The 19,481-nt window shown below is 37.0% G+C and overlaps 2 protein-coding genes across 4 annotated transcripts in view; both read left to right on the forward strand.

Annotated features, from left to right (window-relative positions):
* The window catches only part of stx7l (syntaxin 7-like), a 38,092-nt gene extending 19,359 nt beyond the window's left edge, over positions 1 to 18,733 (forward strand). For all 3 annotated transcript variants that reach the window (XM_006626177.3, XM_069196097.1, XM_015354687.2), the window contains exons 5-10: positions 8,044 to 8,181; positions 8,692 to 8,744; positions 12,799 to 12,895; positions 13,231 to 13,303; positions 15,241 to 15,323; positions 17,618 to 18,733. In XM_006626177.3, coding sequence (XP_006626240.1) covers positions 8,044 to 8,181; positions 8,692 to 8,744; positions 12,799 to 12,895; positions 13,231 to 13,303; positions 15,241 to 15,323; positions 17,618 to 17,713 — 540 coding nt within the window. In that variant the 3' untranslated portion in view covers positions 17,714 to 18,733. The remainder of the gene's footprint in view (positions 1 to 8,043; positions 8,182 to 8,691; positions 8,745 to 12,798; positions 12,896 to 13,230; positions 13,304 to 15,240; positions 15,324 to 17,617) is intronic.
* Positions 18,734 to 18,832: 99 nt separating this feature from the next.
* Positions 18,833 to 19,481, forward strand: part of moxd1 (monooxygenase, DBH-like 1) — a 57,380-nt gene continuing 56,731 nt past the window's right edge. The window contains exon 1 of the mRNA XM_015354674.2: positions 18,833 to 19,119. The gene's annotated coding sequence lies outside the window, so the exon portion shown is untranslated. The remainder of the gene's footprint in view (positions 19,120 to 19,481) is intronic.

Below are 19,481 nucleotides of genomic sequence, written 5' to 3' on the forward strand. Positions count from 1 at the left end.
AGGTAAAATCCTAACTACTAATCCTAATTTCACCTAACTGGACCTTTTAAAGTAAAAGCTGACCCTTTGCCTGTTTTGTACAAGAAACAGGTAAACCACATTGCAGAGGTGAATGTCAGAGTTTGACAGCAAAGATAAGATTTTTCCATTGACTTAGCAGATAAATGAATAGTTGAGATTTAAGACTGCCACTGCATGCTGCTTTGTTCTGTGGTTTTTATCATAACTGTGGTATGTGCTCCTGTGATAAGCAACATGAAAGTTTGCACCAGTAGTGCTAGTGTTTCAATTTAATGTTAACTCTCTTAAACAAGAATTTAATCAAATTCTGTTTACTAATAACCCAAAATAAAACGGTGGTCTGATTGCACTGTAACTCAGTGATGTGTTGGTGAATTCTAGAATTCCTACACATTGTAGTGACAGACATAACCTTTAAGACCTTAACCCACTTCGACATCATTTATAATTCTTACTGCCCTCATCAATTCCTACTACCCCAACCATTAACACAGAACATAGACACACATTTAAACTCAAGAGGCCTCCCAATTGTCCACTTCCAACCAGTCACAGGGAAAACACAAGACTCCTGATCAGGATTTAACCCGTAAAACAAAACATTGGATGAGGATATGCTTATGTAATTTGTATATGTATTTGGTTACGTTGGGTATTTATTGTGCTTTCCTCCTTTGTGCACATGTGTCGTCTACGGCAACAAATCATATGACAACGTGGGACTCGGGGATCAGGTGAGTCCTTACTGTATGTGACATAACTCCATCCAGCCTTCTTTCTCCTCTTTGTGACTGTATATAAAAACACAGCTTGTCCGGGGCTTAGCAGCTCAATTCAAAATAATGTATTCATTCCCAAGAGTCAATTTAAGATGTTCAATTTGTTGACTCTATTAAACGAGAGCATTACTATGGTGATGAGAGAAGTTAACAGAGGTGTATAAACTTACACCAAAACATTTCTTATTCCACTAAGCACCTGTGAAAGTTTTGAAGAACTGTAATGCTGTGTAACATTGTCAGATAAAAATACAACAAATACCAAATACAGATGTCAGCCATAACACTAAATACACCCCTATGGAAACATATTGGTGAAATCTGCTCACTTCCTTGTTGTAAATTGTAGATTTCAGAACATTTTGCCGAAATAATGAGGTGATCTGTGTTGTCATTGTGGCTGGACACATTTAAATTGTAGCTTGATATTAAATTCCTGGCATGGAATTACATTTAATCTGGGTCTGTTAAGAATGCTGTAGGGAGACGCTGCCATCCCTGATGGGTCAAAGAACTGACATTATGAGAGACGTCAGTAAGAAAGAACCTTTTAATGATTACAAAACAAGGCAGTGACAGTTGTTTCAAGTCAAGTGTTTTCTTGAAAAGACTGTGACCTTGAAAATGTACATTTAAGGTTGCCATATCAGAGATGAGTGCATATCAGGTGGGAATTAGGGGAACCCACAAATGTCTTTCCACATAATTGTAATGTCTCTGGTGATTTAGAGTTGTCTCTGGTAGATGAGGAGGAGAGCAAAACAGATGCTGGAATGTTTTCTGCAGTCTGAGTTTAATTTAATCTAAAATAGTTCTTGACAAAATTTTGGAACGTTCCAACCCTTTGTCATTCTGAAAGCCAACAGTTATATTTCTGCCACCCAATGTGATGTGAACTTTAAGTATGATGGATTAAGGAAAAATGAAAAAATCTGAAATAAAAATACAGTAAACAAGTCATTCTTTTTTAGTGTGTGTGTTTGGTCCTTTGGTCTTTTAAGGATTTTAAAACCAATCTTTAACAAATCCCATTCTTAACAGTAAACAAGACAATGTGTGGAATTGCACAAAACCCACAACTAAATCTCGGTGTTTCACACAGCTCTATGAACACAGACATCCTGTAGCTTCTTAAAGTCTAAAACCCTAGCTGAGGTCTCAGCTATGAACTGAGATATTTCGTGGAGTTCCTGTGTCTAAGTATCTTAAGTATTTATTGTACTGTATGTGTGTAGGCGGAAATTACAGTGAAACGTCTAATGTGAAACATTGATTTTATGTTATTTGATATAGGATCTTGTATGCAAGTAGAAACAGACCACATGAAAGTTATATATAGAAAACTCTGACATTTTTAGAACATCCAACACCAATAGACCTTTCAGACCATAGTGTATTTACAGTACATGCAATGTATTTGGTTGACCATATTATTAAATTCTTGTTGGGAAAAATAAAACAATGCATATCATAGAGGATCTACAGAATTGATGTTGTGATTTTGCTAATTAAAAGGGGTTTGAGGTGTGTCACCCTGTACATACTGTTAGAAATTCAAAAACATTTACATTTCTCAGAAACATGTAGAGCTTAATGCCTGTTTCTGTCCATGTGTGCTCTGTCAGTCTATTAGCTATGCAAAGCTAAAAATATCTGTGCAATACAAACCCACTTATTCATACAGCTATCTCCTTTAAAGGTCATGTCATCCTAAACTCATAACTTTTTCTTCAGACTTCACCGCTTACACGGTGACGAGATGAACTTCCAAAACTAACCTCTTAAAATGTACTCATCTTTCATTGATCAGGCCTTCAGTGAGGCAGAAAACAGCCCAGAACATCAACAAGTAATTCCCAGATAGAGAGCCACATTTCACTGGTGCCTCCCTTCCACACCCACATGCTTTCTGTTCCCAAGCTCTTTAAAGAAAACTTCTTTATTTTAAAGGTTGACTCTTCAACTCTGACCAACTAGCCACTGTCCAAACCTAATATGCACCGTTTGCTATAACAAATGTCTCTGCACTAACTGCAAATATTTATCTAGCATACATATGCATGCACCCCCTGGCAATTTCAAGGTCAGCAAGACAGCATGTCTTGTATCCAGCAATCTAATTTGTTGCATCTCTTACAAAAAATATATCTTAGTAAAACACCACCTGTGTAATCTTCCCTGACATTCTACTTAATCTTTGTTTTACATAACATGGGGAGACATCTTCACTTTTTGCTTTCAAATTAAAAAGGAAACATAGGTCTTCCATCATCTACAACCTCTGCAGGGAATGTTCCTTATATCTGTCCATGTAATTCATACCGTTTGGCCTTGGGACCGCTCTGCTGATCTACTGTGCATTCTCAAAGGCTCAAAGCTAGAAGTATATACACTAAAAACAATGCAGGTTTGCAATAGAATTGCAGTTTCAGAATAGCCTCTTGACAGGTTACTCTCTAATCCGTAATCCTGTTTGCCCAGTGTATTGTTTCTGTGCACTAGCAGGTGCTTGCCCTTTGCCGTTCTGAGGACGAATTGATTACAGTACCTGAATATACATACACTCAACCACAGCTTCTTAAATTTTAATCAGACTTTATTATACATTTTAATTGGGCTGTATTTTCTTTATTATGTGTGATAAAGAAACTTGAATTATATAAACTGGCATTTATTAAGAGGGAGGTGTTCGTTTTCAGTAGATTAATTCTGGTGGCAGAATGGGAATATCAGATTTCTTGAGGTGGTTAGGGTGGGACCTCATTTTAAGAGCATTTCCAATTATTCCTTTTAAAGGCGTTTGAAATGTCAAAAAACATCCATCCATCCATTTTCTAACTGCTTCTTCCAGTTCAGGGTCGTGGGGGAGCCAGGGCCCAAGAAACGGATGCAGGGCAGGGTACACCCTTGGCGGGACACCAGTCTATCAGAGGGCAGACAGACACAAACACAGACATGCACACACTCACAGCAGGGCCCATTGTCCTAAGAGCTGGTTAACCTACCACTATGTCTCTGGACTGTGGAATGAAACTGGAGCACCCGGGGGAAACCCATGTGAACCTGGGGAGAACATGCAGACTCCACCCAGACAGCAGCCCAGGTCAGCAGTGCTGAGAGGCACTAATGCTAATCACTACGCCACTGTGTCACCCATTCAAAAATGCAGTTTCTAAGACTCAATAAAAGAGGCCAACATGTTTTTTATACCCACATTAATTTGCACTGAAAGCAATGAGTAGATTCAAGAACCAAAGAAACAGCAGGCAATGCAGTATTTTGTTGTAATCAGCTTTCAGGTTGTTCTCCATGGTTATAAATTACACCTGGTAAGATTAGTTCATTGTGTCTAAAAAAGGTATATTAAAGTAGCCTGTGCTTCACAAACAGTGTGTCATGGCTGTGAGAGAGGTTGTCAGGTGGGAGTCAGGAGAGCCTAAGTGCGCAATAGAGATGTTTGCTCTTGCCTCATTATTTTTTGCATTATTTAAGAAATGCTAAGTAGCTGTACTGTTTTCTGCCCACCAGTTTTGATTTTAGAAATTTGGATAGTTGTGATGTTAAAGGGAGATATGCAAGAAAAGCACTGAAAATTAAATATATTGATTGACCTGTTACATAAAATTACATTATCTGCAAAGGTCTGCCGAACACTATTGTATTCGAGAACTTTTTTTTTACAAAACCGCTCAATTTCTTTACTTGTATTGGTGTAATGCTGTTTGTTATTCTTGCCAGGTGTTTATTTATTAATGTTGAGTTAAGAAATGTAAAATTGTTTAGTCTTACGAGAATTTGCTTGTTATTTCTTAACCTGAAGTGATATCAGTGCCACATATAACCTTGAACCTTGCCAGTATAATCCTGTTTTCTTATAGATAACTGTGTTTTTATTAAGAGAACCCATTTAGCTTTAGCATTAGATTATATAGACAGAGGGAGTCAGTTTTATTTCGCCAGAAATGGTACAATTCTGAATCTCATTCATATCACGTTGTGCTGGATGACCCCAGCAGTCAAGGTCTGGGTTTGCAAGTTATTGGATTTAAAGAACAGTGTCTCCATCTAGTGGTACAAATTGAAAATGCAAAAGCACACCAGTACAATTTATTAAATATTTATGTATTTTATTGAAGGACCTCTCTCAGTGAACACATGATAACATATGTAATAGGAAAAAGAGATCATTTAGATCACAATAAAAATAGAAAAATAAGATGGGGACTGTGCACTCAAACACTAATGTAGAAACTGGTCAATCTGGTAGGGATTTTGGAGGTTCCTCGTTGTTCTGAGGAATTCTGAAATGATTGCAATTATTCTTAAGACAATATTGGGATAGAGAAAGGAAATTAAACTTTGACTGTGAATTGGATTAGCATTGTTTCCCCTGTATTCCATTTCCGTACATAATTAGTTAGATTGTTAACCACAAAATGGAGAAAAAGGTTAGTGCTTATTTTTAGAGAAGAAGTGAATCATTGAGTCTGTATTAAACTTCATCGAATATCTGTTTTTATTTTGGACTATGCAATGTGTGTTTAAAAAAGTGAGTTGTAATGTGTTGGTGAGGAACAACTGTTAAATACTGTTTACGTGTACTGTAAAGTGCCTTTGATTTCCAGCACAACGCTGTTTAGTCTTTATGATATTTGATTTTGGAACCTGATTTGGGTAAAACATATACTGTCTGTATACTGCATACTGTTGGTGCATTTTTTTTTTTTCAGAATTGCTTAGTACCCACAACCTAGGACAACAGGCATTTCATGCATTTAAGTTAAAATGAATCTGAACATGTAATGTTTACACATAGAAAATACATAATAAAGGTTAAGAGCAAGACCATCCACTTCATCTTGCTAATTGGGATTCTGTTATTGATCCAAAAAGCTAAACATTCCAGAACTGTTCCGGGTGAGTCTGCTTTATCAGTATATAACCAGATCACTTGTTATAGACACTCACCGTTGTCTTAGTTTCATTGTTGAGCCACACTTATCAATACTTTTGAATTATTGAATTCCCCAAGTAGTCTCTTCTGCACTAGAAAGAACTGGAGCAATTACCTTGTCCTTTTGATTGTGATTTACATGAGAATGGGAAGTGATATGTGCTCTTCTTTTTTGACACTTCTCGTTGTTATAAAAAAATAGCTTAATTCCTACTTTTTCAAACATTTTAGAGAAAATGCATAAAACAAAAATTACCAGCAACTGGTGCACATAGATTATTTATGGTTTAATTTGGATGGCATTAAATGCTAGTAACATTGAGTGTTATCTCTCTGTTCATAGGTCAAAATAAAGGACCTTCTACAGGATTCTAGTCAGTTTCTAGTATAAAACGTGTATGGGGAAACACAAATGAGGGTATTGGGGTGCTTTCACAGGAGTCTGTCAAGGATAGCTTCTCCATATTCATGGCTTTAATATCCAGCAGGTGGTCAGGCCATCACAGTGCTGTGACCTTTAAGTTGCATGTGCATTGTGAGTGGGGACAACATCTTCAGCCATCAGCCTGTGAAAATATTGGCTCATAGAGCAGATTGAGCTCTATAATGCAGAAGGTGGTTCGACATTGACATTGCTGGCAAGCGACCATGACAGAGATTCCCAACTGGCGATTGGCGATTCCAAATTGCCAAAGTATAAAACATAAAACGATTATTCTCATTTTTAATAAAAATCTAGATGGAGGTACAGTACAAAAAAGCTAATGTTTTCACTGAAGAGATGCAACCGTCCTATAAACTAAACGACATGTCAGCTAAGACAGTCAGTGCACTGAGAAGCTGTCTAGGCCTCACCAATCACCAGACATGAACCCTGATGATTGTGAGCTCACATCCTAGAACTCCATAGGTTCTGTGGTAAGAAATGCTGCTGTCCTGCTAACGGAGATTGCTTCTTTATTCAAGCTGGAGAAGAGACAGCACTTAATAACTCCATTTCTATTTCAGCCAGTGTTGAGTCTGATGGTGTATAAATACACTAGTGCTCTGTTTCTGCTTACAGTTTTTGCGTGCACACACAAACACAAGTTTGGGTGTATTCTCTTATCTATGTGAGCGTGTGTATGAAACTGTTCTTGTGAAGTTCTGAAGGGAGTACTTTACAGGGTCAGCAGGAGCTCTTTTCCATTTTCTTTTTTGTCTGGGTGAGAGGATGGAGGGGGAGGGAAATACCAAATTGGCAAAAAAAAAACCTTCCTGAAGGTTTGACCACAAGGCCTCTCCAGAGTATTTATAAATAACACGGATATAGACCTACAGCTGCTGTGGTGGGGAATGAGAGGGGATTAATTAAATTAAGAGCAGATAGAAATTTTTATTATATGTTGAAGAAGTAATTTCTTTTGTGCGTCTGATTAGCGCAGAATGTCAACATTTTCTGTAATTTATAAAATACTATATACAGTAGATGCAGTTTGTTGTTATTGCTTATTGTACAATGTATTGTGCAATATGTACGTTGCACTCTTCATGTAATATTTTAAAGGCTGCTTACAAACAGAGGCATTTTTATGCATTTTGTTATGGGGGGATAAATACATGTTCAGAAAATAAACCTTTTATGTTCTTGAAACAGATGAAACTGTGTTGTTCGGAGTGATTCTTCATGGAATATTCCAAACATGTTATGCTTTGTAGTGACTTCAAAAACCCAGGACATGAATTTCCTGTTTTTATAGCTGTGGCCACTTTTAAAAGGAAACCTTAAGGCAAATAAAACTGAAGCATCTTAACAGATACAACACATTATGAAAGAATTTGGGGTTGTGGGTGGAGAAGTACATAATCCATTTGTTTTCACATACAGAATTACAAATGATTTGTTGAAATAAAACTTTATTTCAATTTTAGTTTTATTTCTTTATATTAAAGCTGTCTGCTTTCTCCTATTTTACAGAGATTTTATATTAGAAAAAATAAAGAATTGTATGTTGTTAATAATAAATGTTCAGAAAACCATATTCATGAGTTCACAAATTACTTAACTTCCCCTTTCTTCAGACATGTGTGGGTTATCCTTCCCTGGTGTGATGAACCAAAGATTAATTCTAACCTTATTTCTGAAGGCCTATAATCAAATGTAAATGGTAATCATAGTTAATGAGTACTGTTTAGTACCATAGGTGTATATTGTATTTTAGAATATTGATTTTTTTCACATTTTGAAAATGTTTCAAATTTAACACCACATTCTTCCTTACTGACAAAAGTTACTCTTTTTTTTTCTAGCGCCAAAGAAAAATCCAAAAAGATCGCCTCCTTAATGACTTTTCTAATGCATTGGCCGCCTTCCAAAAAATTCAAAGGCAGGCTGCTCAAAAAGAAAAGGAATTTGTTGCTAGAGTGCGTGCCAACTCAAGAATATCTGTAAGTAGTGGAAGTGTTTTCATCATTTTATTCTGTGTTACATTGCAAATTCAGTTGCTGAGTTTGTTATGTTTTAGGGAGTAGTTGGACAGTATTATTGTTTTATTGTTGCTATCATTGTCATGCCTATACATTCTTATCTGCAAATATGTTGACATTTCATCTTTACTTATTACAATACATTAAAAATATTGAATAATATTTTAGGTTCAAAATCATATTGATGTTATAGAGAGGTTGAATTGCTGTGTAGTCAGCATCATTAAAAAACAAATCTATGTATAGGGTTAAGCAGTAAACACCAGTGTATAATAACAAGTTAATGAGATTTCTCACGTTCACCTCGGGCCTTGGTTGCCAAACAGATCTTGAAGTGTGACATGGGCACTGGTGGAAAATGACAGATCAAACTAATTGCTCCCTGTGGAAGCAAGAATTATTGTGAGTTTGCAAAACTAAAGTTAACTTTGGTCTCTATAGTCCCATGCTACAGCTTGTTTTTGTTTGCAGGGCGGCCTTCCTGATGACGGCTTCAAAGGAGAAAGTTCTTCGCCCTTTGAGAGGTTAGAAATGTTGCACATACAGCCTTGATATTGCTCAGTCTCAGAATTGCACAGAATACTATGTATTCATATAGTTGCAGGATAAATGCAGCTGACAAATAAATATAGTAGTCAGGTTACAGGCCAAAGAACAGCAAACAGTCCTCTTGCTCAGTACTTTTATTCTTGGTCTCAAAATCAAAATGAAAATTATTAAAGGGATGTTCTGTTATTTCATACAGATCTGTGAAATCGTATACTGAAACACCTTAGAACAAAAACCCAAGATTAAAATTACAGATGTAGATGGTTTCATTTGCCAACTGAAATAAAATGCACAATGAATTTGCCCTGGTACAATATTTCAAGCAATCATTAGATTCAATATTGCACTTGTACACAGAAGCTACTTCACATTTTACATTCAAATATATTAGTTTGCATAGAGAATTACAAATAAATTGAACCAAATTAAGCATAGCTTGCCTAACTTAAAGCCTTTATAGCTACAACAATAAAACTACCAAAATGACTGTTTTTTTTTTTACTTTCACGTTTTTGTCATTTTTTCTATTTTACAGCGCTTCTTATTCTTCCTATTCTGGTATGGTTTAATAATTAGTTTTGTTCAGGTTATGGAAAAGGTGTTGCACGGAGATCAAAATATAACGGACTCATTATATAGGAGATGTAAACTCACATCCATTTCTTACCATGCATATGTTCACTCTGTTTCTGCCCTTTCATTCTCATAAGAAGTGCAAAAACTGAATTCAAAATCACAGAATATGAAAACGCAGCTTTTGACAAGCTCTTAGTCATAAATATTGTTTAGCATAACATTTTCTTCTGGGTTTATTAATTATGCTGTTTCTCTACAATGCTTCAGTGTGAAGTTGTATGCTCTCACAGTGAAGGGACAAAAATTGAAAATGTAAGATGGAGGCACGTGAGAAAATGTTATTATTATCGACATAATAGTTGAAATAATTAATTAGCCTTTTCAAGATTTTTATGACAGGCAGCAAAATGGTAGTATATATTTTATTACAGTAATATATATCTCATTTTTTAGGTTTTTGTGCATTACCTAACATCACATCAAACAAGTGTAGTTAGGTATTTTCTCTTTAGTTTAGTCATATTAAGTAACTTTTACTTAACTGATACCTTTTATCGCAGCAAGATGTTTTTATACAAAAATATAATATATAAAATAATCCCAGTATGTTTCTTTTTCTTCAACTTGATTGACCTTTTACTGTAGACTGCAGTTGGCAGTGCAAAACAATTATTCCACATGAGAAAAATAGTGGTTCACTACAAATGATTGGAAAACGGAGAAAAAACATTATATAAACAACTACAACTGTAAAAAATAACCATTTAGAACATAAAAAACTAATTATGCTTTAAGAGACCAGTAGTAAAGCTAAAGGCCATTAGGAAGCAGCAGGTTACTAGAAATTGCAAAAAAAAAGGATGCCATTGAATGAAAAGTAGCTGACCTTGAGTTGCAATTTTTTTGTAAAGTTTGAGCAACTGCATTACATCACTGAACTACTGTATTCATGAAAGCGGTGCAGCGTACGTCCTGCTGAATAAAATTAGGCATCTGGCATGTAAGCTTGAAAAATCCAGGGAATCTGCCTGCTTATTGGTGAGAGAAATGTTGCTGCGCACAACCCCAAAAAGGTCCTGTAAGTGAAGTGAGTCCAGTGTTAGTACAGGATGAAGGAGTGTTTTTTTTTCCAGATTTCCTTTCTCTCTTAATATTTAAGATTATTGTCTTCTGCAATCAGACATTCATGGTTTTTGCCACCAATCAGGCCCAAGAGCAACTTTTCAGGTAGTGTTTGATCTGGAAGGCCAGTGCAAGTTAGGGCTACAGATGACCTTTCACCTCATTATAAAAAGGTGGTATTTGAAATAAGGGCAACAAAAGTAAAAAATTTAACGAATGCAGTTTAGTTTCTGAGTTTTGATAAACTAATAAGTTGATGATAATGAATGTTCAGGAAAATGTTAGGGCTCACTTTAATCAGAGGAGTTAAAATTGCGCCCTGGCTTAATCTATAAACTGTAAACCCATGGTCCCGCATTCAACTAAATTCAACTAAGCACCAAGCTAAGTCAGTGTATCCCTAATCTGATCTTCAAATTGTTAAAGTGTTATTCCTGTATATAGGTTTTGTATTTTTGTGCATGACTGCATAGGTGCACAAAAATGTGTGAAATCTAATTGGGATTTTGGAGATTTGAAAGTTAGGCCCTTGAAAGATTCATCAATGTATAATGAACAAGTAATAGGTTTATTCCATGCTGTAAAGAGATGGAAGAAAATGCAACGTTTCGGCCTTCTTTAGGTGTGAGGTGTTAGCTCTGTGTAGTGCTGCAGAGATTGTTGTCCGAGTTCTCAGATCTTAGCCTTGGAACTCTCTAGTTCTGTCAGGGTGGTCATCTGGGTTCTTGGCCACTTTCTGATCGAGGTCCTCCTTCACTGATGGCCGGGTTTGGCAGCCATGGTCTGCACTTGGATGATTGTTAGGGTAGTTCCATATTCTTTCCATTTCTTCATGATAGACCTGACTGTATGGCTGGGAACTTTCATTACCCTATTTTCTACCCCTCCCAGATTGATACCTCTTCATAATTCTATTGCAGAAGTGGTCTTCATGGTAGAGTGTCTTCTCTGACATGCACTGTCAGCTGAGGGGTCCTTATATAGACAGGAGTTGTCAACAATTTGTTGACATGTTAAATGACCACACGTGGACTACGTTCAAGTTTTAAAGTGAAGTTCCAAGGAAAGTAAATGCACCTGGGTACAAATTGGAGAGTCATTGCTAAGGAGGCAAATACTTACCATGTCAAGACATTTCAGAGTTTGCTTTCAAATTACAAATAAAAACATTAATTCCAAATTATTGGGTAATTTGTATAGACAAAAGACAGAAAACAACATAAAAGTATTTCTTTTTAAGTTTACAACTTAACAAATTGTGAAAATATCTATTAGGGGAGTGAATACTTTCTGCAGGCTCTGTACTTTACTAAAGCTAGCTACCTCACTGTCTATATGTGTAGCTTTAGCTGATTACTGATTACAGTTTTTCTGCAGCTTTTTGTGACACTGGGCCTACCAAACACAGACAGGCTGGGTGAATATTTCTAACAACATCCAGCTGTGATTACAGCCACACCACAGCATGGGATATGTGTATCGGTTTTGGCCAGATAAGCCCTTCCTGATGTTCCACACTTCCATCAAAATCCTATAAAGCACTGTATATCTAAGGCTGTCTGAATTAGTACTCCAGCCAGGTCTGCTGTTGCTTTAAGTGATGCACCCAAGAAGCATAAACCAACTGTCAAGGTTCTTATGAGGCAAAACACATCAAGGAAAGGCCCTGGTGAGCCACTGCTTTACATTCTTCATTAATGATGGGTTACACCACATGCTGGGCTGCTACCGTTACATTAGACAGGATGGGTTATTCCAACATATTCCAGTAAAATATCAGTTAACGATGAAGGCTGACCAATTTCTGGCCAGTTGTTTTATTTTGCTAGAGCTGCATATATGTGAAATAAATTAGAGGTTTCATAACAGTTTTAGTCCCTGTATTTGGCAACATCCTTTTCAACTGATGGTTTTAATAGGCTGGGTTGTGGAAAGGGGTGGCATGGAGGTGCAGTGGTCAGTGGCACTGGGGCCCTGGGTTCGATTTCTGGGGTGCAATCTGCTTGGAGTTTGTATGTTCCCCGCCATGTTCCTATGGGTTCCTCCAGGACTTCCATTTCCTTCCACAAACCAACGACATACTGGTAGGTTAATTGGCTTCTGGGAAGACAGGCCCTGGTGTGTATGAGTGCCCTGTGGTGGACTGGCGTCCCATCCATGGTGTTTCCTGCCTTGTGTCCATTGTTTTATCAGGATAGGCTCCAGATCCCCGACAACCCTAAATTGGATTAAGCAAACTTGAAAATGGAAGGATGGGTTTTGGAAATTATTTGTTCATATATTTCTATCATCCTGACCTCTGAATTTATTCATTATTATTTTTAATGACAGTGGTGGCCAGCCTCAGGCACAAGTACAAGATGATGTCATTACAGAAGAAGATCTTATGCTTATTAAAGAAAGAGAAACATCCATCAGGCAATTAGAGGTAAATTCATCTTAAAATTGATGTCACCATATCAAGTCAATAACAAGTATTGTTTCTCTGTTTGCAAAATTTAACTTAAGATCTACTTAAGACTTTCCAGCTACATAGACCTCAAATGATGGCATAGATTTTGGTGAAATACCTGCTTACTGTATGAAAGGATTGGTCTGCATCATGTGCTTTCTTACTAGATGAAAAGCCCTTGAAATAAACATTTTTCTCTTTTTAATTGAGCATTTTTTTTTAAAATGTGACATCTATAGGACTGTAATGGTCTTAATTTATGTTTATGGCAAATTATTTTTATATTCTGTACCTTTTCTTTTTTCATTTAGTCAGATATTATGGACATAAATGAAATCTTCAAAGATCTGGGAATAATGATACACGAACAGGGAGAAACTATTGGTAAGATTTCCTTGTTCTGTTTGGCTGTTTTTCCTGTTATTTTAGATACATTTTTTTATTTTTAGCCCTGAAAAACTGCATCACCACTGGCCAACCCCCTTCTTTCACAAGGAATTTGTATTCAGTGGATTTTTCTCTTCTGACTGTATACTTTTTGCTGCTGTATCTCAGATCCTGATAAAATAACAGTATCTTCAAGACTCAATCTCAAATTCAATGGCTGGGTCTGACCTATATTCGGTTACACATTGCTGTAATCTGTATTTTGATCATCGGGAGAGGATTACTCATAAATGAATCCAAGACAAATGTTTTTCTAAACATATTTAAACCATTTTAAAACTTGCCTATAAACGAGCTCTTTTGATACAGTATATTATGTACTGTTCTTCTGTTCCAGCTTTTTAACAACATGCTTCGCAGCTGTGATTTCTGCCACACTTCCATGTAAATTTTCTTATAGTTTTGTGTAATTTTATGTATTTATCCTCAAACACTGTGTAAAGGTACTATGAACCACTGAATGAAAAATAAACAGTGCTTTTGAAGTGATAGTCACTTTTTTTCTGTACTTTTTTTTTCTACAGTGTTAATCATTTAATGTATGTGCATATTCATTTTAATATCTTCTCCACTGAAGGTAAGAGGGATTAGGCCTGAGCAGTGTGTTATGTTTGTATTTCAGCATGTTTGTTTGACTTCGGGAAAAAAAATTATGCAGGTTTCACAGTGGAATTAAACTTTGAAAATTCTCACTTGGTTTCATTTGTCTAAAGTTCTGTGTGGAATTTATTTCTACATGGACCAGTGACAAATAAGTGGTGGTTACACACACATAATGAGGTGCCAGACTGTGTGCCAATGAATTTCACAGTACCTAATGCATCAATTAAATGTGTTGAGCCAGTTGGTCTTTAAGGGCTTTTAACAAGCACCTCTGAGAATTCCAGTTTCTTCATTAACTGGCATGTACTGTTAGTAAGAAAACCTGCATAACATTTTGTTAGATTGTTAAACTAGATTTAAAACCTGAACAGTTTGCGCTTAGTTTGATCTCAACTTTCGCCAAATGTTCTTATTTTGTGTGTAATGCATTCTTATTAGTTTTATGAAATGTTAAAAACTGCTGCTCTTTGGCTGTCTCAATGGTTAAGAATATGTTGAATGTGTTCATGAACTACATGTTTTCCATTGTACTAAAAGTATTTAGTGTCTCTTATTTCACTTGTATCAAATGTTGTAATTCACAAACTATAGAAACCGCAGGAAAATAAAATAGTCTCTTCTAGCATTAATCTTAAGTAAATTTAACCCACTAGCTTTTCATGTATTGTTCTACTACACAGAAATGTAATTAAGTTGATTTATATTTAACACTTCGTTGGGCAGGAGGATGCAAGGAGTCAAAGCACACATAATGGAAGTTTGGAAAGAGGTCTATTCTGTCTCAGAAAGGCCTCCCAGAGATAGTTCCTCTCCCTACCTGATCTGTACATCATTGAAGAAATTCAGATAGGGAGCTGCATCAGCATGCGTAGGCTGCAAAGGAGCAGGTAAAGGTTTAGTCCATGCTGAAAAGAGAAGAGACACAACATTTCGGCTGTGGAGCCGCCTTCAGAGAGGAGAGGGGAACCTCTCTACCTCCACAGCCGAAACGTGTCTCTTTTCTTTTCGGCATGGAATAAACCTTTACCTGTTCCTGTAAATCATTGTTCACAAGCACCTTATGTACTGTAAAACATCTCCTTTAACTACCCTAAATGGTATTTGGAGAAGCACATATTTTAGAACTAGAATATTTAAAGTAAACCTTTCTTGATTGATTCTTTATACAGATTTCCATACAGGTCCTTTTGTGGATACATACCTACAAAGTACTGCCTATATCACAGATGTACCTTAATTTACAGTAGTGTCATGTTTTTTCTTTTGATCAGACAGCATAGAGGCCAATGTAGAGAATGCTGATGTACATGTACAGACTGCTACCCAACAATTAGCAAGAGCTGCAGAATATCAGGTAAGCTCTGGACGCGTTTCACAGACAAGCGTTCTGCTTAACATAAACCTCAGGAAATGGGGAGCATCAGTTACCTAAAAACTTCACAGATTGTGGCATGAATAGTGAAGGACATTTTTTTCCACTGCCATAAGCAGGAAATCAATGTATTTGAAAGGTTGCCTGCATAATCAGTACACAAATGTTTTCCAATAAAGTCATTGAATGACAAAGTAATCCAGCTAGCTTGTAAACCTATGAAACGTGATTCCAAAATCATATGCTATATAAGAATGTATTTATTTTAAAATAGAGTAGAGAATGGACCCCATAGTGCAAGTTTTCTGGAATCCCTACCCACCCATAGAATGAATGTTGATTTGCTGCCTGTGGCTGGGACAGACCCAAAGTGGCACACAAGCACAATCTGGCAGATACTGCATGGTGTATCTGCTGGGTTTTGTTCTTGGTGTTCTCAGGTAAATAAGCAATTAATTTAAATGTGGTGGGATTTTTTTTGACATTGAGAAAGCCTTGGTACATAAGTTGACATTACAATTAAGTAAATATACCCTTGTATGAATGAGCACAGGAACGGCTTGTTTTCAAGAACCACAGCTAAACCGTATACAGTGTGTATAGAAAGTCACCACCACCTTTCAAAATGTTCACCTTTTGTTGCCTTAGAGCATAAAAGACTTTTTCCCGTTTTATTTACGAATTGTACCTTGCAACATCCAAGTAAAAACAAAAGCAAAATTTCTGAAAAAAATAAAAAAGTAGAATAACTGGGTTGGATAAGAAACATCCCCCCTGAATAAATACTTGGTGGAAGCACCTTTTGCTTGAATTACAACCTTGAGTTTGTTTGGATACATCTTTACTAACTTTGCACACCTAAAGGGAGGAATATTTGCCCATTCCTCCTTACAGAACTGTTCAAGCTCAGTCCGTTTGAGACCGTTGATGAACTGCTCTCTTCATGTCATTCCAAAGATTTTTGATGGGATTTATCTGGGGCTCTGACTAGGCCACACAAGGACATTCACCTTCCAATCCTTCAGCCACTGTACAGTTGCTTTGGCGGTGTGCTTTGGGTCATTGTCATGTTAAAAGGTGAACAATCTTCACATTTTCAACGCTTTGGCTGAGGGCTTCAGGTTTTCTTCGAGACTTTGCCTGTATTTTGCACCATCCATCTTCCCTTCTATCCTGACAAGTGCCCCAGTCCCAGCTGAAGAGAAACACCCTCACAACAGGATGCTGCCACCAGCGTGCTTTACTGTAGGACTGGTGTTCTCTGGATGTTAAGATGTATTGGGTTTTCGCCAGATGTACCGTTTGCATTCCAGCCAAAAAGTTTGATTTTGATCTCATCTGACCACAGCACCTTTTGTCACTTGGCCACAGAATCTTTAAGGTGTTTTATAACAAAACATAAACAAGACTTTATGTGGCTTTTTTTAAGGAGTGGGTTTTTTCTTGCTACCCTCCCATACAGGCCAGATTTGTGGAGCGCTTGTGATATTGTCACATACACTCAAGGTTCGCTCTTTGCCATAAAGGCCTGTAGCTCGTTCCAGGTTGCCATCGGCCTCTTGGTAGCCTCTCTGATCAGTCTCCTTCTTGCTCGGTCGTCCAGTTTCAAGGGATGGCCTGATCTAGGCAAGGTCTGGGTGGTGCAATATGCCTTCCACTTCTTACTGATGGTCTTGACTGTGATCCATGAGATACTTGAAGCCTTTGAAATCTTTTTTATACCCATCTCCTGACTTGTGCCTTCCACAACTTTATCTTGAAGTTCTTTTTGAAAGCACCTTTCCACCCATATTGGATACTTTGCTTTGAAATGCACTTCCAAGCAGTTGAATCCTCTAGAAACAGCTTTTATTCTGGACTAATCAAAAATCACCACAGTTGATCACTGGTGGGAGCCAATTAGTTTGTTGTGTGATCTATAAGGTGGTTGGTTATACCTGAGCAAGTTTTCAAATGCAATTGTAGGGGGGGGGGTGTTCACTTATCCAAATAAGGTATTTTACTGTTGTAATATTAATACATTTTCAGAAAGTTTTTGCATTTTATTTTCACTTTGCGGGTTGCAGTGTGTCAATTAAAAAAGAACAAGCCTAATTTAATTTGTTTTCATTTTCAGAGTGTCGTACAAGAAAAGGCTACAAATTGTGAAAGGCGGTGGGGGCTTTCTATGCCCACTGTACTGTATACATATGACTGTGCAATATCCTGGTATACAGTATGTGTTGCTTCCATCATTGGCTACATGAAAATTTAGGTGGAATGTTTTCTTTTCACAGCGCAAGTCACGGAAGAAGATATGTGTCATTATTGTGGTTCTCACAATAGTTGCGGTGATAATTGGAGTAATCATCTGGGTCTCGGTGAAAAAATAAACATGGTCTGTTTCACATCCACTCTACTGAACGCCACGAACAAGTTTTTATTGTGTTGTCTAATTTCACCCTTAAAGATGTTATACTTGATGACCAAACCTGAGAGCCAAAGCTTTCCAAAATCGTCTCATCTGTCTTATCTGATCATTGCTGATACTGTATACTGTACAAACAGACATCTCGTTACATAGTATTGTCTTCATTGTATCGTAAATAATTTAGCCTTTTTATTAAAACAACACAAAATGTAAATTGATAATGAAATATTTTTCCTGCTCATTGTTGCTGCATGTGCCATGAGATGAATGAACCCTGTGAACATGGAACAATTCTGAATGTGCCAATCTATCAGCTTAAGCGTCTCAAGAATCTCCGGTGGTTTAGATTACTCTAGATTGTTTATTTTATGGTCAAAATGCGACCTGTTTTTCCCAGGTTTCATTTTTGTTATGTTAATTTTGTGAAAATTAACAATTTTTCCACAATTTGCCTATTTCTTATCCTAATCCCAAAACTCTAAGGATCTCAGCAGTCCTTTGTGCTAAGCATGTCTTTACTCCCCAACAACATCGTGCATAACCATGCAAATTGGTGCTTGTTGTCATGTGTACCCAGCTTTCAAGCATGTTATAAATTTTACACAGTGTGCTCACACACAGACCTGGAAAGAGGAACTAAATGAAAAAATATATGATGATTAGTTTTTGCACCTGGGCATCGGTTCATGAGCTGGTTTTTGTAACATATTCATAAATGCTGCAGGCTGAATACAAATTTTCCTGTGTAAACGTAACACTAGTCTAGTTATCAAAGGCACAATTAAGAACTATGCTTCCAACTGTTTGCTGTACTTTGCTCCGTCTATGTAAGTAGGTACACATTCCATGTTTTGAATGTCTCTATTAATTAAGAGCTAGTAATAGTAATTATTAAACCATGGGTGTGATTAAAATGTTACTATTTTCAACTGTGATTTAAAATGCAAGCTGTTACAATCAAAATAAAATACATTCAAATTGATATATTAAGTGTTGTTTAACTTCATTTTAATACTTGTTCTGGAGCTATTCCTGTTCCCATTGTCTTGATTTTCAAATCATAAGAAATAACTCTGTTATTATGACATGCTAATACATTTTATTTAAGGTCCTTCACCTAAGATCCCCTAACACTTTTGAGTTACCAACACTGGGGCGGAGCAGTGGCACTGTGGCTAAGAATCTGCGCCTGTGGCTGGGAGGATGCCAGTTCAAATCCCACGGCCGGCAGAGGAATCCTACTCCATTAGGCCCCTGAGCAAGGCCCTTCACCCCAACTGCTCCAGGGGCACCGTCTAAATGGCTGACCCTTCGCTCTGACCTCCAGCTTCTCTCCCTGTCTGTGTGTCTCATGGAGAACAAGCTGGGGTATGCAAATTCCTAATACAGGAAATTGTATATGGCTAATAAAGTGATCTGATCTGATCTAAGAGACCTTTGACCTCTGTGTAATCATAAGCAAGCAATGATCCATAGGCAATGGACCTTTTGCCTATGGATCTGCATCAGCGGATAAAAATAAAACTACTGATTTCTTAACTGGGAAATTCCTTGTTATACATAGCACTACACAAATTGCATTACAGTATAACCATGATGACTGGGAATTGAAAGGAACAGCATCTGTATTAATAGTAGAACTGGTCATATTTAGCTTCCCATAGAGAATGCTTTTTGTAGGAAGTGCAGTTTTTGGAGGTCCAGTCCATCAGACCAACATCATTCACTAA

Source organism: Lepisosteus oculatus, chromosome 2, assembly GCF_040954835.1.
Source record: "Lepisosteus oculatus isolate fLepOcu1 chromosome 2, fLepOcu1.hap2, whole genome shotgun sequence".
Taxonomy (NCBI): domain Eukaryota; kingdom Metazoa; phylum Chordata; class Actinopteri; order Semionotiformes; family Lepisosteidae; genus Lepisosteus; species Lepisosteus oculatus.